At 40.9% G+C, this 23,360-nt stretch overlaps 1 protein-coding gene and 1 long non-coding RNA gene across 2 annotated transcripts in view; one reads left to right on the forward strand and one right to left on the reverse strand.

Annotated features, from left to right (window-relative positions):
• Positions 1-21,510, forward strand: part of LOC145448166 (chromaffin granule amine transporter-like) — an 81,098-nt gene extending 59,588 nt beyond the window's left edge. Inside the window, exons 2-11 of the mRNA XM_080326508.1 lie at positions 10,656-10,909; positions 10,983-11,075; positions 11,485-11,694; positions 11,756-11,932; positions 11,993-12,129; positions 17,900-18,056; positions 19,905-20,052; positions 20,115-20,278; positions 20,931-21,073; positions 21,144-21,510. Coding sequence (XP_080182634.1) covers positions 10,717-10,909; positions 10,983-11,075; positions 11,485-11,694; positions 11,756-11,932; positions 11,993-12,129; positions 17,900-18,056; positions 19,905-20,052; positions 20,115-20,278; positions 20,931-21,073; positions 21,144-21,188 — 1,467 coding nt within the window. The 5' untranslated portion in view covers positions 10,656-10,716 and the 3' untranslated portion in view covers positions 21,189-21,510. The remainder of the gene's footprint in view (positions 1-10,655; positions 10,910-10,982; positions 11,076-11,484; positions 11,695-11,755; positions 11,933-11,992; positions 12,130-17,899; positions 18,057-19,904; positions 20,053-20,114; positions 20,279-20,930; positions 21,074-21,143) is intronic.
• LOC145448180 (uncharacterized) overlaps positions 1-23,360 on the reverse strand; it is a 453,937-nt gene that overhangs the window by 229,479 nt on the left and 201,098 nt on the right. The window lies entirely within an intron of this gene.

Below are 23,360 nucleotides of genomic sequence, written 5' to 3' on the forward strand. Positions count from 1 at the left end.
TAAACTGTGTGGTCCTATTTTACCCTATTTTATCTCGACATTGAATTCATGCGGCCCGCGGCCTCTACGAAATTTGAAAAGTGGACCGCGACCCGTTTTGAGTTGGCGACCCCTGGCTTACACGGATGAGATGGTGAGGTTGAGCCCAGCTCCAACACTTAGGTAGCAATTCTGGAGTCGGCCACCGTATTCAAACTGCTAGTAAAAGATTTGCAGGAGTGTTACGTTCCACTCTGGTTTAACCATGTGGTTTCAAAACCCTTTGGAAAGGTTTTAGCACGCATAACTTTCTCGATGAGATCAAGCATCGGGTTTTGATAGTTGTCGTCCGATGTTATGAATGAACAGCGCCTTACGTACCACGATGGTTTAGTTATGGTAAATAAGCGTGCGGTACCGCAGCCTAACGGACGACGTAACGACGACTGAAAATGAGTTGATAATGGTAACAAACTCAATCTTGTATATGGAATCGGTGCATATTTAACAGCCTCGAATTATGTCTGCAAAATTTCACAGAAAGTATACTCAGCTCCAAGACTCTGAAAGCGGTGTCATTGAAATTTACACTTATATGTAAGTATGAGAAGCAGTCATGTTGAATATACATACAGGGTTGTAATGACTCGAGTCACGAACTTCTGATGAGTCGACGTGACTCGGGCCATATGCTCAAAACACGGAAAATGACTCGACTCGACCTGAGTCAATTTGTGCATTGACTCGACTTGTACTAGAGTCATAGCGAATGACTCAGACCAAGTTATATGACAGGAGACTCTGACGGCCAAAACCGTCATTTCATTGTAATTTCGACGAATAGTAAAAGTTACCACATTATTGGCATTTCGTTTATTAATAGCCTAGGCCAGGGGCGGCCAACCCGTGGCCCGCGAGGAAATTTTCGAAAATAAATTGTTCGGATTGTGAACTTGCAAGGCCAACCAAAAACTTGATTTGTCTGGCCGATACACCTATGGGATGTTGATGACTAAAAATACCAATTCCGACGCATTAGCAGATCAGTCACATTTTTTAGTAAATCGTGGTACATTGCAATAAAGTGGAATAGTAAAATTTTATTGTCTCTCGATTTCTTGATTTCAATATTGGTACCTCCTGAATATCAAAAACGCCTAAAATTTAGCCGATAGAGTCTACCTATATTCGCAATTAGGATAGAAAGTCTTCCCGAGTTTGCGCTCGCAGAAAATCATCGATGATGCAACCTCAGGACACAAAATTATTGACGCATGTCAGCGGAAACTTTCGATATCGACATGTCCAGGTGCCGAATAGTCCTGTCCTTGCAAACTGAGCCGCGTGGGTGGTATACAGTAGACCTGCAATGTACTCAAGTAATAATATTATTGACCCAGTTCATTTATGAACGTTGAAAAATTCTCACGCTTCGCGTGGCTGGGGTGTCCAGCAGTCTTGCGGCTTTGTCCTATCCAAACTTACGTTTATAACATTGATATGTGCCTTTGGTGCGTGTTGCTTTGTGTGACCTGGTATAAAGAGGGTAACTCACTGATGTACTACCTTTTCCTTCATCTATATTGCTTCCGGAAGGGAAATATATTTTAACGTTCCATATGCTCCACAGCATCGTCTCTGCATAGCGGCCGACTATACTATATAGTATAGGCTATATGCTTGCTTCTAGGATTTTCAAACCACGACATAATCGAACCACGTCCGAATTTCCCAACCTACTCAATATAGTGAAAGTGATTAATGGTGCCGGTTGCCGGGTATTGTTAGTAGCTTCTCTCTTATAGAGTGTTTCGTAACCGGTAGGGATCCTGAACATCATAGGCAAGGGAAGGTAAATCATAATGATTCGTCATTTTGTGTATGACTATATCTTTTGATTTTCCGTTTGTTAAGGATCTGCCCGTTTTTAATCAGCAGACATCAATTTTGTAGAACACAATGGAGAATATCATTGTTTTACAGCGTGACTAACATCCGTCGGCCTGAGTAACGCCTCACAGCTTTCGAAAAGTCTGTTTTTGTCGATCGGTAACCGGCACTATGCATGTGGATTGGATGCATTATCAAGGGTCGATTTTATGGCGGTGTAGCAACACAGGAAATCATTGACTTTAGCCTAACAGGCATGATCCACGATCCCCATACATAGCACCACGATGAGTGGATGAGGAAAACTAGAATTGTCAACGGAGACCAGGAGAATGAGCATACCCTTGCTGATATTAGTGGGGTTTTCGCAATTCGCGCTCTGTCACTATCCTTATCGCAATGGTAACACTGTCCTCAAGAGGTTTCAGTATTTGGAAAAGGATACCCAGTGGTTGGCGAACCAAAGGCAGGAAGAACGTGGGAAAGAATGGAAAAAATGCAATGAAAAGCACCACGCCAGAGGGAAATTTGTGTCTAAGACAACCTGGTTGGATGAGCGCGAATCAACGGAAGACAATCAAGTTGATTCAATACGATATGTAAGAGAAGTATTGAAGTGCATTATACAACGTTGTATACAATATATTGGTAATTATCGAACTAAATTCCTTGTCAGCGAAACCCAAACTTGGTTCATTAGCGATAACGAAAAGAAACAGTACAAATCAAGCAACACTATGGGGGTAAACGATGAGCGATTGATTACGAAAAATGATCAATCACACGAAGACCAGCAAAAGAAGAAAATACCAGCGGACTACGATTACAATTACAACTGTATCGTAATACTGGGAGGTAAACATCTATACAAAGTACATCAAAAACGGAAGGTCAGTTTGGACAATCACTTCCAACACAACTGGCGGTGCTTTTATCGACAATCAGGAAGCGGTCAGCGACCCGTGGTGATTGCGTATTGCAAAAATACCAGCAAACACATTTGCTGTCATAAGCTTGCAGTAACAGAGGCTAAAAACCAGCTAAAGCTGACCAACTGCGTGGCGGAAGACGAATTCAAAATATCGGTGTTCAATGGCACATGTCGCGAAAAGTTCATGTTAGAATATAACGCTAAAGCTGGTGATCACCATCTTACCAATTGCCAATCTCATTTTACCGTAAGCGAGAGTACTTGGACAGTGGCGAACGTGTCTGTCGAACACGCGCCGAAAGTGGAAATAACTAATCTGAATGTTTAAAGGGGCGCCACGCTGTTTTAATATGGAGTGTTCTCAAATCAAAGATAAAGTTAGGAGAAATTTTTGGCCGCAGCCATTTTCTTCAGAAAGTCACCGTAATGAAACGGCAGCTAAAACAGGGGTCTCAAACTCAAATGTGCTCGCGGTTCAAATTCCTAGTTTTCGATGACTCCGCGAGCCGCAGCATCAATATGGGTATTCCGGCCTTTTTTGTCGGTTGAAATCATTTGATTAGAGTGAGCCGACCTAGCAGACTGACTTCCCACACACATCACACATCTTGAATATGTGATTTAATATTGCATCAATTTACGCCTGCCACGAACAAAAATTACATTTATAAATATGTGAATAAAATTATAGTTGTACTTAGTAGAGAGTAAGCATAAGATTTATACACCATGCGAGAGAACGAATATATTATGTCATATTAAAAGCTGTCGCGTTATAATTTTGCAGCGGACATTTGAGCTACAACAACTATAAGCAGTGGCGTAGCAGCCACCTAGCGGTTCTGGCTCTGCGCCAGGGGCGGCAGGCTCCAAGGGGGCGGCAAAATGAGGCTGCACAGTGAGAGAGATGCCTGCATCATCGTGATGGTTTTAAGACGGAGATGCGATAAGGACTTTATAGTAAGGTCATCTAGTCTGCACCCCGTTTTTTTCTCCTCCGTGATTGCTGGGCGTCTAGCGGGATAACCGCGGATACCAGTTTTCGAGTCTTCGGTCTGACCCGGCCGGGGATCGGGCCCACAACCTACCGATCAAGAAGCCGGACGCATCACCATTACACTATCTCGCGCGGCGTGTAGACAGCCGGCTAAAAGAAGAGTGCTTGGTAGTCCTATGGCTGGCGCCCCGTCAGCTAAAATTTAATCAAACAGGTTTCAATCGAAAGCTAGTGTTGTGCTGATTCCGAAAACACGAATTAATATGTTAACATGGCGATGGAATCACTCCGAAATAGCCGTCACGGCCGATTGTTCGGAGAGTTCGCAGAAAAAGGAGAATGTCTGGCGAACAAACAGAAGATGCTGGCCTCAGTGTTGTTGAAGAATTTAGACGATGCATGTTTCAAGCATAGGACAGATTTAAACTTGAAGCTGAAACTAGGTTTACCGGCATTCACCACTTAAATGATATATTTGCATTTTTGAATTCCCACGCGCTGCTGCAAAGCGAAAGTCACAATTTATTCACCAGCGCTTTTAGAAGCACTTATGACGACGAGGTGGACTTTTTGGAGTTAGCTGCGAAAATTGTCATGCCTTATACCTCGAATTAGGGATCATATAAAGCAGAAGATTGCTAGCTTTTCGTACAAACCAATATGAGGCCTCTAGGACAGGGGTTCTCAACCTGGGGGGTGCGCCCCCGTTGGGGGGGGCGTGAAAGCATCTTAAGAGGGGGCGCGAAGAATCGGTCAAATGAATTTTTTTCGCGCTATGCGCGATTTACCTCCAATTCACGCGTGTTTCTCTATATATAGACCCTGCAGTTTCTTATTTTTGAATTCTCTCATCAACAGTCATAACCTTCCATGCCATCAAACAATCTGTTAGGGTTGCTAGCATCCCGGTTGGATCCTGTAATATGACGATACGAGGGCGCGGAATTTTTCACTATCCTAAAGAGGGGCGTGTCTAAAAAAAGTTGCGAACCACTGCTCTAGGACGAACACAAATTAAGTTATAATCATATGAAGTTGTTCAACTTGAGATTTTAAAAGGGTTAAGAGGCTGGTGCGGAGCAGTGAAACCACGTTTGATCGTAGTGCAACAACGTTTGATGTTTTACAGTGGTTGTTTAATGCAAAGCTACTTGATTCGACACCGTATTTATGCTCGTGTCTGAAAGTTTATCTGAACATTGGTGTTTCAACTGCGAGCTGTGTGAGGAGCTTCTCAAAGCTCAAACTGATTAAATCTTATATATTTAGTTCTATCATGATTCATGAATAATGATCGGCTATCAGCTCCGTCCATTCTGTCTATAGAAAGAGACTACGTTCAAAAACTTGAATTTGAGGATATTATCGCTGCTTTTGCTTTGAGGCGGCCGTTGATTTTCTATTTGTACAATACATTCGTTCGCTATTTCTTGTTGTTATTATTTTTGGCGTCATTAACGTCGAGACGGTGAAGCTGAGAAGCGGCATATTATTTGTAATTATTCCTATTGACAAGATTACTTGAACATCAATCTATGTCGAAATTTGATGAGGTCTACCTAGGGGGCGGCATTTTCAAGAGAGCCAGGGGCGGCAGCACATGCTGCTACGCCAGTGACTATAAGTAGAATATTTTAGAATTTAACAAAGATTGATTAGATGAGATATCACAGCATTTGAGCAGTGTCGCCTAATGCAGGTTTCGTGTATACTTCTGAGTCCCGATAAGTTATAGGTCATTGAGCAATGAGTTGGTGCGAAAGGAAAAATATAGGATATTTTCCGCATTAATTTCATTGTATGAATTTTGTATCGTACCATACCGTACCAATTTCTTGGTGCCGAGTTCCATTGCTCAAACACCACACTAACAGCATTGGCATATGTAGGTGCATCCTCTGCTTAGGGCCGTAACAGTCGCGCTCTTTGTCCGCTATTGGGCGCGCAAGATCGAAGGTATCCCAATATTATTTCGTAAATTAGTATGAAGTACGCTCTTGGCCAAAAAAGGGTGTACTCCCACCCAAAGAGCCGAAAAGAGTGGTGCACTAAGACATAATATAACTCAAAATTATATAGCGGTCACAAATCGTACGTGCCAACGCGCATATATGCATGTATACCTTCCTACGTTCCTTACGTGCATGCATGGATTAGATTGAAATTTTGTACTCGATTTATACCGCGGTATATAAGTCTGAGGTGGGTTCTGGTATCGTGTGACATGGGTGGATACTGTATATTCACACCCGTATATCAGGGGTGGTGCACTGGTGGAAAAATCACGTTGGTGACAGCAAGATTAAGAAGACGATGGAGCTATAAAACAGTGCAGCGCGGGAATTATATTATTCGTATTCTGCGGTGATTATTTACGTAATAGTGAGTTTTGTATGGTGTTCCCTAGGTCAGCGGCTCCTAAACTTTTTACATCGCGACTAGGGGTGCATTTAAAACAAACGGTGTTTTAAAACACTTCGTTTAAAACATGTTTTCAACAGGGTTCTAAACAAGGGCCTTTTTAAAAAAAAATCATTGTACAAATATTTTCATAGAAACATGTTGCATGAGCCTATGGACGATTACCATCCGATAAAGCCGACCTATACGATATGGGATGGTTTGAACCCACGAAATAGTCGGTTCAACAACTATAGTACGCAGATATTTCGCCAAGGGAGCTATATTTACCTTGTATTTTCAATTGTCAAGGTCAATCCAATATGACGCGACAACTGAATATTCGTGTCGTCATGACCTAAAAAACAATTACATGTTTTAAACAAGGTCGTTGTCTTGAACATGTTTTTTTTAAATTGAATTTTGTTCTAAACGCAACCCCAATTGCGACCCAATCCTGAGCTTTGTTGGCATCTCGTGATCCAAGCCACACTCATCGAAATAATGCATTTTTACTGTTAGTATGCTACGTTATTAAGGGCACGCATTATTGTTATTATATTCTTTATTCACAGTAAGAAACTGGTCAATACACACATAATCCGGGGAGCAACCTATTATTATTATTTGGATAGTGGCGCTTATGACCGATTAGGTCTTTTGCACCACGTACGTGATGATTAGCGTACACTACCGGTATTTCACACACGACAAAACAAATTCCACCACCGGGGTTACCAGTTGGGGAGACGTGAGAATATTTTCAGGTGTGTTGTATGTTTGGTGTTAAATTGGTACCGACTTCAGTTTTGTTGTGATTACCTTTCTGTGTTAATGATCATTCGCCGTAATGTACTGGCGTGGACTGTAATGATTGCAGACTGTCTACCTCAGGGGCGGGCAACATACTGCCCGCGGGCCGGATCCGGCCCGCGAAGGGATTTTGACCGGCCCGCAGAGAGTTTTTTCCGTGAAAGGGAAATTCTAATCTGAAAGTACAATTGCCGTGTATCTTCATATTGAAATGAACCCAAATATTTTCGGCTGACACTCGTCACGGGTAATCGTCAGCAACCAGTAGAGAATTAGAAAGAGCATTGTATATCAACAATCGTAAAAAAACGTGCATCACGCTCGGTGAAAAGCTCGCCCATGACTCAACCGCTCAAGCTTGATGCTGAGTGATCAGAGGCCAGAAACTATGGCATTGGCAAACATTTGTTGGATAATCATGCTAGTGAAAAAAATTATCGAGGCGATAGATTTGCGTCTTCGCAAGGGGCTGCTCACACTTTTATCTGTGTGCTTTGGAGTGAACCTTTATCAAAATACATCAGCTCCAGCTTTGTCTACAGAAGTAGTTCGTGTACCATCTTAAAATGGTACATTGAACGCTCTCTTATTTGAGATTACATTCCAAGCAGGTGACGTCATATTTTGTGATACGATTGTTGATATATGATGTTCTCTCCAATTGTCTACTAGTTGCTGACGATTACCCCTGACGAGTTTCAGCCGAAAAAAGTCGGGTTAATTTCAATATGAATATACTATTCAATTGTATATTGAAGTTCTGTACTTCCAAGAAGCTCTTTAAATGTTTCGGAATCTGTGGTAACGAGCCATAATTTTAAAATTTAGCGCGATTACTAGATATTTTCCTGTTGTCAAAGCTCATTCATTTTGTTACATCATGTAGCCGCCACGCGCGACCCAGGCTGCATTTAGCTCAATGTGCATTATACCAAATTCCTTTCCCCTTTAGCTTGCAATTGAAAACTGTCTGCATGTTCATTGTTCAATAACTCATAGATTGTGCCACGTTTTCCATCCTTAGTTTCATCAATGAAGACAGAACAGAAATGGTGCAAAAGGTCTCCAGATCTATACGTACCATACATACAAATGTACATTTAGTCCTTTCCGTGTTTTTTATTGCCGGGTGGATAATTTTTCATATTATAAATATTCCTTATTAAAGGCGCTCATGATTTCTAATAATTGGTTGGGTAGTGAAGGCTGCGATGCTAACGTGTCCGAAACCCTTTTGAATTGTTATCATAAGTATTGTGACCTGTTTGAATGCCGGTAATTTTGCACACCTAGTGAATCGACTATTGAGAATATATATTGCAGATGCACTCGGTTTTGTATCGGGTAAATTTGGTCTTCAACATCGTTTTCAATTCGGATTTAGATCTTGCTGTTTGATGGCAAAGTGTGGATACTTCATGTTTTGTGACTTCCGTTTCATACGAAAGGCCCAACTGAAGCGTTTTATATGGTTGATTCGAGTCTATAAATATGAATTCATGGCAATGACAAAACTGCCAAAAATTAAATCTGAAAAAATGCCAAAAATAACCTATTACCTATAACCTAAATAACACGGTCCGACTATTAGGGTAGAATCAACGTCATTCCTTAGCAGAGATCCATGATCAATGTTCATTGTTCATTATCCATTTGTCCAGCCTATTAGATGAACAACGTCAATATAAATATATTCACATAAGATGTGTCGTTAGTATATTACTACGCTATAAAACGAAAGCCTTCTTTCGTTGCATTGGGATCGTAAATATTACATTCACGGAATTGCTACGACAATCTCGATCTTGCAACACGCAGTGGCAAGCGCAGTGTTGCCAACTTCGGATGGACGAAAATCGCTAAAACTGGTGTCAAAAATCGCTAAATGTCGCTAAATATTGAGAAAAAAGCGCTAAAAAATAGCGCTAAATCTGTTAATTGAACCCTATAATATCAATACATTCTTCTCAGCTATATTTTACTCGTCTGGGACCAAAGTCACTCATCATATTTCTAGTTCATAATACGTAATAGTCATCTCTATGCGGGACAAAACGTTCGGTGCATTTCGATGAAGCAGATCGCTACACGTGACCACTAACCAGGTTTGCAGGCATAATCGCTCACTATATAAGCGTGCCTCGCTCGATGGGTCCGTAAGTACGTGATGCGATGTACCGTGGATATGCGCTTGACTTCTCTAAACTGTGTTGGAGTACTTGAACACGACATGTGACTTGACACACGTGTACACGACATGCGACTTGACCCGATTTGAACCGGGTTTGCCAGCCACTATAAGTAGAGACCTTAGAAAATAATCCGATGACCAACCCGGGGTATGAAATTTAATGAATCTGGTCGTTGACGGGAGCTGGTGTCGCACTGATTCCGACAATGCGAATCAAGTTCTTGTCAAGACAGTGGAACGACCTCGAAACGGCCCCCAAAGTCTGCAAATCGGCATTGATCAGAACAATCGCTGGACGAAATTGGTCATTGTTATGTTCACTGTGTTGCGGCGGTGCGGTGCCATTGTTGGAGCAATGCCGGTTTTCGGACTTTGGGGGCTGTTTCAGGGTGCATGGTTCCGTACTCCTGACGAGATTTTGATTTGTGTTTTCGGAATCACTGCGACACTGGCTTTTGATCGTGGCCAATTATATTGAATTTCAGCGCTCAGGTCGCCAGATGTAGCACTGCCAATTATATGCTACTTTTAGATTACTCAGCAAGAAGAGACTGTTTGCCCATGCGTAACCTATAAGAGTTGCGTATCTACTATCTATCCGTAGTAGGTTAGTATTCTATAATTATATATCATCGGAGTCCGCACTCTGGTGGCCGGTGTAGCCAATGCAGTCGCAGAACTGATCTTTATTGGTTATTTTCGGTAAAAAAGCGCTAAATAATCGCTAAATTCTTTTTCAAAAATCGCTAGATTTATCGCTAGGCGCTAGATCCATATTTTTTGGCGCTATACCGGATGAAAAATCGCTAGATCTAGCGCGAAAATCGCTAAATTGGCAACACTGGGCAAGCGTGTTCAGCCAGCCCAATTGCGTACGGTACGAAATTACGGTACGAACGCACGATAGTAGTCTTATGGTACGAATTTCCTCGTCACACGACACATTTGAAAACTATAGGCTTACATCACCAACAGCTGACTTTCTACTTTCTACTATTTACCATATTACTAGCGTATGCTGTATCAAAGCATCGAGTCCGCTTGTCATAAAATATATTGCGAAGCGCTAGTTTTAATCAGTTGCTTTTGCTGGCGAACAAAGGACGTTTGTATGAGAATAAACAGCTTGCGACGAGACGCGCGTCGCCGTGAGTGAGGTAATGCACCGAGGACTTTTGCGACATATTTTGAAAGAGTGTGTTACTGTTCTCAGCAAATTACAGGCAGCTCATTTGACGAAGAACAACGCCTGAGCGAACAGGGCGTTAAGTTATGTGGATCGATTCTGCTGCCAGATAGATTGGTGGTAAGCCGTGAGAAAGTATAATTTCATGCAAGGTAGCAGAACCAAAATTTTGATTAAGAGTGAGCTCCAACAGGTGCATGGTATGCGTGGTCGACGGTGATGAAGTACATATATTGAATGTGGATACTCTAAAGTTGTCAATTGACAGGAATACTGCCTCTTAAATTACTGACATAAATAAACTCTGTGCGTGGAGATAACATTCCGTTATGAATAATGAAGACGAAGCTTCTCTCACTGCCGGGGAAAACAATAACAACTCAAATCAGGATACGCGTGGTTGTAACAATAACAACTCAAATGAGAATACGTGTGGTTGTTTGGACTATCGGTCTGGAATAGCTTTGGTGGCGTTAATAACCACCACTATCACCGTTGACAACGCTTTACATGCGGCTTTAGGTAAGATCCGTGTACCGGTCTTCATACTCGAGTAGAGTTCATTGCTATGTAAATAAATATGTATCTATTACAGTTCCGATTCTGCCGGAACATTTATATCAAAACTCCGTGCATGGGTCGTTGGATACAGGGGATTCGCAAAAGAATGAGACTAGCGCTAATATAAGTAAGTGTTATTAATACGTTATGTTTGTTTGCTCGGTATTGCGTCTAAATTGAGTGCATATCCATTACAGTTCACATCGTTATTTCCGAATATTTATTATTAAGCTTACTGTACCGACCCATGAAACTGTTAACCAAAGTTGGCGTTCACAACAAGCAATAGTAATCTAATTAGTAGCACCGATGTGATAAGAATATCAAATTTTCTTGCAACATATTGACTGATCCCTGAACCAAAAATAGTTATCTCGCAAAAGCTGCCGCTAATTCAATATTCTTGTACCTTTCACCACGTTTCGTCACACTCTCTTTGATGCGCCAGTTGCTTACCAGTTTACCTCGACAGACGTGTGTCTCGCATATTTCTCTTTGTTACGTCGTTCAGCATAATGACGGCTTTGTCGTTGCAGGTTATTCGGTTGGCAAAAACGCGAAATGTAATGAAGCCGACGAGAGTGAAATAACAATAATTGAAGAAAATGGAAAAGTTGCTATACTATTCACTGTCAAAACACTGCTACAACTTGTAGTGTCGCTTATCATCGGGCCAGTTATCAAGCGGGTCGGTTGCAGTATACCTATGGCAGTTGGGTATCTCATGATGATAGCATCATCTTTGAGTAAGCGGGTTGGAAGTAGCGAATGTCATGATGCGGTTTTAACGCGTAATTTATTTTGCAGCACTCGCTTTCGGTCAAAGTTACTTAATTATGCTGATCGGCGGTGTACTCCAAGGAATCGATGCGGCATGCTTGATGACTGCTGGTATGAGTTTAGTGGCAGAAAGATTCTCTGACCACAAAAGACGTTCTCGCATGATCGGCATTGTATTAACTGGACTTGGCATAGGATCACTCGGTATGTAGAGTATTTGTGTTGATATATGTGGCATATATTCGCAACCGCTTGGTGATTTAGTTGGTTTACCGTTTGGAAGCGTGATGCACCAAATTCACGGGAAGATGCTGCCGTTTCTTATTTTGTCTGGTCTATCGGTGCTTTGCGGAATATGGTTTCTGTTAACGGTTGGATTTGTGCGAAGAGAAAAATCATCGGTGAGTTACCTTTAACGCAAGATATGTACCGTGCCTCGCTACTTTTGCATAATTAGAAATATTACCACTCACCATAAACCCGGTAATTAGGTTTGCATTTAAAACAAATGGTTGTTTAAAACACTCTGTTTAAAACATGCTTTTTAAACAGTATTTTAAACAAAGGCCTTTAAAAAAATTGTGTATTTTTTAAGTTGTAAAATCATGCCATAATTGTGTAAATACTTTCCAAAAAACATGTTGTATGAGCCTACAGCCACTTACCACCCGATATATAGACGACGTATACGATATGTCGGTTTAACTATAGATTACTAACCTACGGATAGATACGCAACTCCCGCAAAACTCGCCGTTACGCTCGGGCAAGCAGTTACTCTCATTGCTGAGCAATCTAAAATAGGCATAATTGGTAGTGCTATAACTGGCGACCAGAGCGCTGAAAATTAATAAAACTGGTCTCAATCGAAAGCTAGTGTCGCACTGATTCCGACAATACAAATTGTAATTTTGTCACAGCAATGGTACCACCTCAAAACAGCCCTCAAAGTCGGAAAATCGGCATTGTTCCGAACAATCGCTTGACGAAATTGTTCATTGTGTCGCGACGCTGCCATTGTTGGAACAATGCCGATTTTCAGACTTTGCGGGCTGTTTAGGGGTGGTTCCATTACCCGTACAAGATTTTAATTGGTATTTTCGGAATCAGTTCGACACTAGCTTTCGATTAAGACCAATTATATTAAATTTCAGCGCTGTGGTCGCCAGCTACAGCACAACCAATTACGCTACGTTTAGATTGCTCAGCAATACGAGACACTGCTTGCCCAAGCGTAACCACCACGAGTTGCGTATCTATCCGTAGGTTAGTAATCTATAGTTTAACAGCTATAGTATGTAGATATTTCATCAACGGAGCTATATTTACCCTGTTTTTTCAATTGTCAATGTCATCCACTATGACGTCACATTTGAATATTCGTGACGTCATGGCTCGAAGAATCAAAACAAAAACACAATAATAACATGTTTTGAACAAGGCTCTTGTTTTAAACATGTTTGTTTTAAATTGATTTTTGTTTTAAATGCAATCCTACCGGTAATGTCAGTTAGGATTGATAAAAGACGCGGTTTCAGCGTTTCCATACTACATATCTTATGGTTGAAGAAATGAAAGATAGGCTAGCACAGCAGGTTTCAGCTATCAGAACGCATCCGATATGATATCATACGAATTTCGCGGCCCCCTTATCGTCAAAAACAGCAACTGGAATGCTTGCAATCCCAATGCATTGTTTGTTGGCATGGAAGATGCTATGACTGTTAAGACACTTCTCAAATATGGAATTCGGACTAAACACAGAGTAAAAATTATGAGCTGGATCTAAATCGCGCCATGCGCGAAAAAATTTCCACTTGAATATTTTGTTGAACATAATCATGTGCTATGATAGCACGTAACACATAGATATTTCAGCGATGTTGGTGCCTAATCCCTTATAATACACCACTTGCGCTCAGCTCAAACGTACCTGACCATAACGTGAATCCAAAATCTATGGCAGCTACGCGCATTGACCAGTTACACTTCATTCAATGACAGATTATTAGTGCAAGGTTCGGTATCCCTCAAAAGCTAGCATCAGTGTGTGGATGGTACCACGCAATTATGACATTTAAAATCGAAAAATAACTAGGATTGTTGCCATTGTTGAAACTTGGGAGTTTCAGCACTCATTAAACTCATTCCGAGTTCAAGAAAAATCATTTCTCTCGGGTGGCTTCGCGCCTCCCCGCAGATTCTTTCACGTCCCCATAGTTTGAGAACCACTAATCTATAGTATAGAGGTAGAGAAGTGTATAACGTACGTTTTGGTTGTTGCCTGCTTAAACGATGGTTCGTTATATTTACTTGATAAGTGTCCTCGGTTGTATCAATTTGGACTTGTCGAGTAGCTTGCAAACTCGAATTGAGACTACTACCTCACTTTCTTTGCATCCTATAATCCGAGCCCACCCATGAGACCCGGTCAAATGTAGCTCAAACAATTGCACAATAGGATAACAAGTTTACTACATAGAAAGATCACGTCAACGTCGAGGAAATTGTCACAATAGCGGTTAACAACAGTTAACTCTCTAGGCTCTAAACTTACAATCTAAACAATGAAATACAATCACCTGAATGATGGCCTAAACTAGAGCATACAAAGAATGCCTATTAGTACATTATATCCCTAAATCTAGCCTAACTTCAATCACTGATTCAATTCAATCATATTACAAGCAACAAAGCGACTAAACTTCATCAAGCAGAGGTGGTCAGTAACGAACTACTTCTACTTTTTCGAAGTACTCAAGTAGTTTTCCTCTACTTCTGGTACTTACTCAGGTAGATCTTATTATCGCTACTTCTACTTTTACTTCGTAATATTTTGTGAACTACTTACTTACTTTTCGCTATTTTCAGTTTGTCAAGTAGAAGTAGTTTAATCCCCCAATAAGAAAGATAGCCTAAAGCCTGGAATAGACGATGCGTAAACGCGTCCGTCTCTTTCTCTCCTTATTTCTCTTCTCAAACGGATGCGTGCGAGAGAGAAGAGGGACGAGGAAAAAATGAGGAGCAGAAAGAGCAAAAGTGTGAGAACCCGCACGCGTTCGCTTTCATGCGTATTTTCCATCCGCTCAGCTGCGTTGGCAGTTCTGTAGTGATCGGACATCGCACTTTCTGAAGTTCCAGTGATTAATCATGCGATTTTATGCTATTTTCAGTTGCAAAACAAAATGAATAATATAGAAGACGAGAATCTAATTGCCGCTGTGTATAGAGCTGTACAATCACACCAATCCAGACTACTATAACAAGGTAGCCAGGAACACAACTCGGCGTGATATTGTTCTGTGATATGGACTTGAAGATATGTAAAGTATGAGGAGTCTTTCCATTGCTCGGCATTGTACACATCAACATTCAGAATCCAACGGGGAAGACATAAAATCAGCCAGAACACCTAAAAGTTTAGCATTTTTCTTCCTAAGGCTTGAGATTTTACCCACTTTTTTGAAACGGGGCATACTTCTAAACCAATATACCCTCAATCTCAAACACCAAAGCGACAATAATGTCAGGCTCAATAAACATTTGTGAATATTCCCAACAATCCCAACTGTCTACTGTGCAGGTGATGATCACGTGAAAGTCACGGCTGAGCGCATGTTGTTTACTACCCTTGCGATGACGCAATCCCACTATCTCACCAATCCCACTAAACGCATGCGCTCCGTACGGATCGTCTATTCCAGGCTTAAGGAATTTCGGGGCTGTTTTCACGTAGTAACAACATTTAATTTTCATAAAAGTCATGCGATGCCCAGAATTTTCGTTGCGCTTCGCGCACAGTAGTTATGGAGTGACAAATATGTTTTAACGAAATTATCGTTGAACATAATTTACATACCGGGTTGCGTGGTTCCGTTCACACCGCATTGTCACCTATATCAAATATTTCATCACAGTAAGTATGGCCCCCCATAACGTTTGAAACAACCGTTTAGCAATCTAGCACGATGTCATAATCTGAAAAGTGGTCTTTGACTTTTTTTAACGTTTGACCTGTTTTAGCAGACCACCGTTGAAACTTTCTGGACAAAAGAAATGAACTTTATTTTCCGCTTTTTAGAAGTAGTATTTGTATTTTTTTTCTTTCAAATACAAGTATTATACGTTGATTTTTAATTATAGTTTCAGTTCTTTTGTGTAGAAAACATACATGTTGAAGTATAAAAGCAAGTGTAGTAATACCTTACATTTTCCGAAAATAAAGCTATACACTATATGGCATTTTACGATCTGCCATATTTTTAATTAACATATTCTAATCGCGCAATGTGTGTAAGCTGTATCCGACACAACTTATCCGTATTGCTCTTCAACTGAACCAGGGGCCTTATAATACGGAGGAGGGCGCCATGCCATGATATTCTCTAAAACGTGGTGTTTGAGTAAACAAAGGATTAGTATCGTATTTCCATATCAATATTATCATTTACATTCCATGATGTGGACGAATGCTTATTCTGTCAATAATTGACACCTACTGGGATGCATCAATATGAATCAAGCTCTCTACACCTTCCGCATAGCTCCATTTGCAGTTTTTGACAATCCATGCGAACTAAATAGGACCGTGTTCACAACTAACTACTTACTTGAGAAGTCAGTCAATTGTACTTCTACTTCAAGTAGTTTTAGGTTGCTTATGAAAGAAGTACTTTTACTCGTCATCGTCGCTACTTCTACTTCTACTTGAGTAGCTTTCTTGACTACTTTGACCTCCTCTGCTATCAAGGCACGAGGGGAAAATCTCCCCACAGAGGGCACTATTGAGCTGTGAGGCTCACAATCACTTGACCATTTCTCGTGTTACAAAGTATAAACAACCATCGAAGGTTACTGGAAATAACATATTTCTGAAGTAATGATCAACCTGCAACATTGTTACAAAGTGCAATGAAATCGGTATGGTCGAAAAAATACCAAAGTACCTTCAATGTGATGGAGAACAGGCTTTATATTCTTTGCGGATGGTGTGAACCTCTGAAAGGTTCAGGTTCGTGTGAACGAGAACCTTTTTGAAAGGTTCTGTGTGAACGCGAACGTGAACCTCATGACGTCACGTGACGTCATATTGCTAAATACAACCCTACATTTCAATGAAGTGATATCCTATATTAATGTACACGATACCTAGCGACGACCCGGGCCACATAATGACACAATGCTGAAGTACATATTGGAGTTTGAAACGTCGCTAAATGTATCAACTGAGGCAATCAAATGATATAATACTCCCATAAAATCAATATCATCCGTCGCTTTGCCAACAATTTCGACGACGAGTTGCCAGGGAATATAAGCTTACGCCTCAACGGTCTTGGCCAGACCGGACAATGTATTCGGCATCTGAGTATTGCTACATTGATATTGGGCAGAGTGTAAAACAGGTTTCTATACTTGCTACCGATATTAGGCTACGTCACAAGTTATACAGCTGTAGCCAACACCTCAATCGCACGGATTTGGTTTTAATGATACAGTAAACATATGAAGTCAGGAATGACCCGTACGCCTGCTAGATTTGTTACATCAAAAAATGATATCAATCTCATTGATTGGTTGAATAAGCATTATTCACTGACTACGTGTACTGCATGTCGCTCGTGATGTTGTGTGATTGCGGTTCAAGCTCACAGCAGAGAGTCACTAAATATTCACAAACGGAAAGCTGGATATTTCAAGCAAACTTTTGTAATAAAGCAAGCAGAATCTCCGAGATTGTCAAGGTGCATGCTCGTTTTGTGTTGATTTTTTATGCTGCCAGCGTCATGCATAGAGTGGCCCGCAGTTGAAATGCAATAAATTCGAACCAAAAATGTCATAATGAAGTGAAAATTGTAATACATGAAAAAGGTTCACAGTGCAGAACCTACCAAGGTTCTGTTGTGAATGCGAACCTCTAAATTTCCGACGTTCACATATAGAACGCGAACGTCAACCTCAAGTTCACACCATCCCTACTACATATTTGAACTGTGGCAACCTGTATACTGTTATTACGTCATAATGAGTGATACTCGAATAAACGACTCCAAGCATAATGCGTTATTGAGAATCGGATCACTCAGGTACTCGATTTTGCACAGCCCCACTAATTATAAATCCATCTGGCTACAACGCCGTGCCTTACACATGCACTGCCGTCTATCATAGGACGAACCGGGCCCATCACGGGGAGAATTATTGAAAGATCCATCTGTCTTATTGATAACGTTCGGAGTCGTTTGCAGCAGTATTGCTCTTCCTGTTCTCGAAGCAACTCTGCCGCTATGGATGATGCGTACCCTATGCTTTGAGGAATGGAGGCTTGGTAAGATATTGGAATGAACAACCACTGCAAGCTCTTTGGGTATAACGATAGTGGTATCAGAAGTGTAGTAGTGCTTTCCCCCAGAATTGTAACAGGATTGGCATTACGCTTGTTCATGCCACCCGACATTCCAGTTTCATATTCATTACTTTCAGCTAAATCGCAGCAGAGGCGACGTTGTCTCTGACATTTGTCGTGATTGTGGTAACCGGTGGCATAGGTGTGGTTATTCAAATTTCGTCTCTGATCTAATCTTTTCAAATTTATAGTATGGTAAAAAAGCGTAAACTGTATTGTATTGTTTGATCGTAGAATCGTGCACTGAACCAAACGTGACAATATTTGTGTTCATATTTTGCTTAATATCCCTGTAGTTTGAAGCAATGGCATTCGTAGTAGGAAAAACTGCTTTTCTTCAAGCGTTCCTACAAAAGTGTCTGTCATCTTCTTCTGTCTTTCACCATATCCAAATGGGTGGCCACGGCGAATAAATATCTACTGTAACTGTTAGTCTCTTGTCAAATTGTCTTCCTTCGTTGCTTCCGCCTTTGCCATATTCTCTTTTATTGCATCTTAATATATCTGACACTGCCTTCCCCTTTTTCTTGTACCTTGGGTTGGTGTTCTAAGCATCCTCTGTCGGATATTGCCCATATCGCAGAGTCTGACTTCTCTATCTTCCGATCTGATGAGGACCGGAATGTGTCTCGGATATATATTCTGCACCTATCTTCCCATCACAAAGTACTTCAGACACCTTTTCACCGCAAAGTACCTCTCTGTTTCGCTGTAGGCGTAAATCATATTGTGATCAGTTACGGAGTGCTTATATTATGTCGGAGTACTCGAGTAGGTTTTTCCTACTCGCATTACCTACTCAAGTTGATATGTTTTTAGAAGATGTCCACTTTTATACTTACCGATTGTGGAGCAGAATCACTTGCTTACCACTTACTTACTTACATACTTTGAATTTTGTAAAGTAGAAGAAGTTTTTGGATGTTTGCATGACTGAGATTACCATGACAGCCGCATGAAATATTTCCTGTGTTTTGGGAACCTAATATATTTTTCGCAAAGTACACCTATTTGCATGGTCGTAACTAGGTTTGCATTTAAAACAAACGGTGTTTTGAAACACTTTGTTTAAAACATGTTTTAGATAGTGTTTTAAATAAAGGCCTTTTTTTTTTAAAAAATGTGTTTTTTTTTTCAAGTTGTAAAACCATACCATGTGTAATTGCTTTCCTAAAAACATGTTGTATGAGCCTACGCACAATTACCACCCGATATAGCCGACGTATATCGATATGGGATGGTTGGAACCCTCAAAATAGTCGGTTCAACATTAGTAGTACAGATATTTCATCAAAGGAGCTATATTTACCCTATATTGTCAATGTCAATCCACTATGACGTCACTGTTGAATATTAGCTTTTAAAAAATAAAATAAAAAAAAACATGTTTTAATTTAGGGCCTTGTTTTAAACATGCTTGTTTTAAATTTTTTTTTGTTTTAAATGCAACCCTAGTCGTAACTCATTTTGCGGTATGCGCGATGGCGATCAATTTCGAAAGCAGCCACCCCGATCGACTGTACTGCAAGTATAGGCGCTGCCTAAACCTGACCTGTTTTTGAAAGTACATATACTTGAGTTATTTGAGTACTTTTGGGATCTATCACTTGTTACTTACATTTTAAGTGGTTTTAGCATATCTCGAAAATCGCTACTTCTATTTCTGATTGAGTAGAAATGTACCACTATACTTCTACACTTGAGTAGCAAAGATGATACTTTGAACACCTCTGATCTCAATACGTTATACGCACCATTCTTACGCCGCAGGAGTCGCCTTCGTTCCGGCTTGCTTGCTGTTCATCGTATCCACGGTGGTGTTCGGAAGTATCAGCGGCTACACTGACGGCATGATATGGTGCGTTTTATCCTGCTTGATTACCGCGGCCGCTTGTTTTTGGCTGCCACACAGTAGCAGGTAAGTGTTTAACGGCGTAAGTCTACGCACGGGCTTGTATATGGACGCGTTCTACGTTTCAGATACATCGAAGTACCGATGGGACTCATAGGGATTTCTAACGGGATGTTGGACGCGGGCGCGTACTCCGCAGTGGCTGATCTCGTGCAAAAGAGATTCCCAGACAATTGTTATGGTAGCGGAAACGCGTTGTTGGAGGCGGCTTACTGCTTGTCGGCTGTGTTAGGTAAGTTGAAGCAGGCTCTGTTTTTCCAGTATGTCAGTAAATGCTACACATGAGTGCATTTATATTGTGACTGAATTTATCAATGGGTTGTCAAAGTAGCTAACGTTGGTACTTTGGTATAGTGGAAGTAACTTCGTTATTTCTATTCTAGTGCAAGTAGAATTAGCGATTTCCAAGTAAGTAAAATGTATTTCAGGCACCTAAAAAGCTTAATACTGTTAAATAGAAGAAAAGGAAGCCTGAAAGTTGAGTGCTCCGAAAAAGTAGTACTGCCCCGTTACTGACCAGTGTCCAGTGGACAGTGTCCACCTTTGGCTATAGTGCCGTGAGGTCGCAAGCACGGTGATGTTGGGAAACGCGAGGCTCGTCCGCTCGCTGAAACTAATGCTGGTGTTTTGGTAGTCATTTTACTTTCGGACCAATCCTCGAACACGCCACCATACGGTGATTTAACACATCAGAAGATGACGCGTGAATAGTTGAACTTGTAGTTGCGTATGTGTTCGTATATTGATTAAAGGTGTGTTATTCTGTTTCACATCTCGATTATAACGCCCACCTAACTGGATCGACTTTGTATTTGGTATTATTAGTGTTAGGAGAGTGACGTGGATGCATGAGTGCAGCGCTTAGTGGCTTTATGTCTCTTCAGGTCCGTTTCTGACGTGGTTACTTCTCCCCATTATCGGGTTTGAAGGTTGCATACTAATCACCGTCTGCATCACCTTGATTGGTAGCATTCCTATTTCTGCTGTGTGCTGCCATACACTATCGAAAAGACGCAAAGAGAAACAGGTAATTTGCATTGTTCGGTGTTAATTGTACGTTCTATGCGACGTGATTTAAATGGAAATTCTTCAAACAGGGCGGCGAACAATTTGGTCTGCTGGAAAGAGATGACGTACCGTGACCAATACGAATCATATACACTAGATATATTTGTTGAGTATCCGCTGGAAACAAAGCACAACTACTCCTTAAACCTTATTTGCTTGTACTTCCTTTTCATATATTTTAGAAGGCACTCTTTCTTCATTACCATATTCGCATATCTATGACGTGGGAACGACTGAAATTGCAATATTAGGTGAAATTTTCATTTGCTTACTGTGACAATATACTACACACCGCTACATCAAGGGCAGTGTGTCTTATTTATTCATTCTGTGTTGCGCCATACTGTGAAGATTATTTTGTGTGAATGCAATATAATATAGCTTTTTTCAATCGGTGTAATACGTTATTAGTAATGCATGGTCTGACCATTGGTCATCGCAGACTTGTTGGCAATCTTTGGGTGAATTTGGGGTGGTGTGGTGGTTTAAATGAGACGTAGCCAAAAGTTCAAGACATATGGAAGGCAGAGGTGGTCAGTAACGAAGTACTTCCACTTTTTTGAAGTACTCAAGTAGTTTTCCTCTACTTCTGGTACTTACTCAAGTAGATCTGATTTTCACTACTTCTACTTCGTAATATTTTGTGATCTACTTACTTACTTTTCGCTATTTTCAGTTTGTCAAGTAGAAGTAGTTTAATCCTCCAATCAAGAAGATAGCCTGAGGAATTTCGGGGCTGTTTTCACGGAGTATCAACATTTAATTTTCATAAAAGATGAGTAAAGCCCAGAGTTATCGTCGCGCACAGTGGATATGGAGTAACCAGTATGATTTCACGAAAGTATCGGTGAATATTATTTAGGTAGCGGGTTACGTGGTTCCGTTCACACCGCATTGTCACCAGGGCTGTGGAGTCGGAGTCGGAGTCGGGGTGATTTTCGCTTGATGGAGTCGGAGTCGGAGTCGTGAAAACTGTAATAGCTGGAGTCGGAGTCGGTGGGAAAATACTGACTGGAGTCGGAGTCGGAGTTTGTGAGAATGACTATGATTTCGACTCCGACTCCGACTCCAACTTCTCTATCATGAAAACATTTGCTCTCAAAGAATTTTCAATATAATTTTTATGTACCACCAATCACTGTTATTATTAAGCATAGAGATCAGCTGCGGCCAGCCCATGGCACGCAGGCCAAATTTGGCACACGAGAAGGTTAGGGTGTGGCCTGCGAGGTAATTCTCGAAATTATTTATGACATCAGGTACAATTGCAAGGCCAACCAAAATTTGATTAGCATGGCCGAGAAATTTGATGATGACTAAAACAACAGTTCTGAGGCATTGACGTATCCAGGGGTCAGCCACATTGATCCCAGATCTTCGTATACGACCATGAAGTAGAATATTTCATAGCAGGTTTATTTGACTTGAAATTTTTCTCGGTACTTCGCATGATTCATTGTCACTAGATTTCTTGCATTCAGTATTTGAGCCCCCTTCTGAAAATTATAAATACATATTCTTCACAGAATTGAGTCTAACTATATTCGCAATTAGGAGATACGGCTTTGCTTGTGCACTCGCAGCGAGATCGTCGACAAAACATTTGCACAAAATGATAGAGGCATGTTCACTGATACCGTCGATTTTGCTATGTTCAAACGTCGAATAATCCTGTCCTTGCCAAATGAGCCCAGTGGTATACAGATGCGACCCCCAATGTATGTTAGCGACATATTTATTGATATAGCTATAGCTAGCTAATTCAGTCGTTATCTTGCAAAAAATTTTCGCGCTTCGCGCGACCAGGGCCTAATTGTGCACTGCACAGTCGGATGACATAATGTTATCAATTTTAGAGCGTATAGTAATATAAGTCTTGTTTGCAATGTTTCATAATTCGATTCGCTCCTATCGACAACTAAAAAAAGGTTATCAACATTCCCGTTGCCCGCGCAATGGTTCGTAAATCTCAGGTGTCCCTTTCGCCGAAAAAGTTGCCCACCCCTGATATAGATAAAAGACTTGCAAATTACAACTCAGTTGCGGAGGGGAAGAAAATCGCAAGATGCGTTTTCGCGATGCAGTCAAAATTGATGCAATTTTTGGAATTATACCATGATACTGTGACAGAGAAAATGCATCGGCTGGTTTTGTAAAATTGTAAAAATATGTGAATATGACCAAACGATGCTTCCCATTTGACAAAATTAAACATATTTGTAGTGTAGCTTAGCTGTTTGGGTCGA

This window comes from Botryllus schlosseri, chromosome 10, assembly GCF_051294905.1.
Source record: "Botryllus schlosseri isolate E-star chromosome 10, Bs_hap1, whole genome shotgun sequence".
Lineage (NCBI taxonomy): Eukaryota > Metazoa > Chordata > Ascidiacea > Stolidobranchia > Styelidae > Botryllus > Botryllus schlosseri.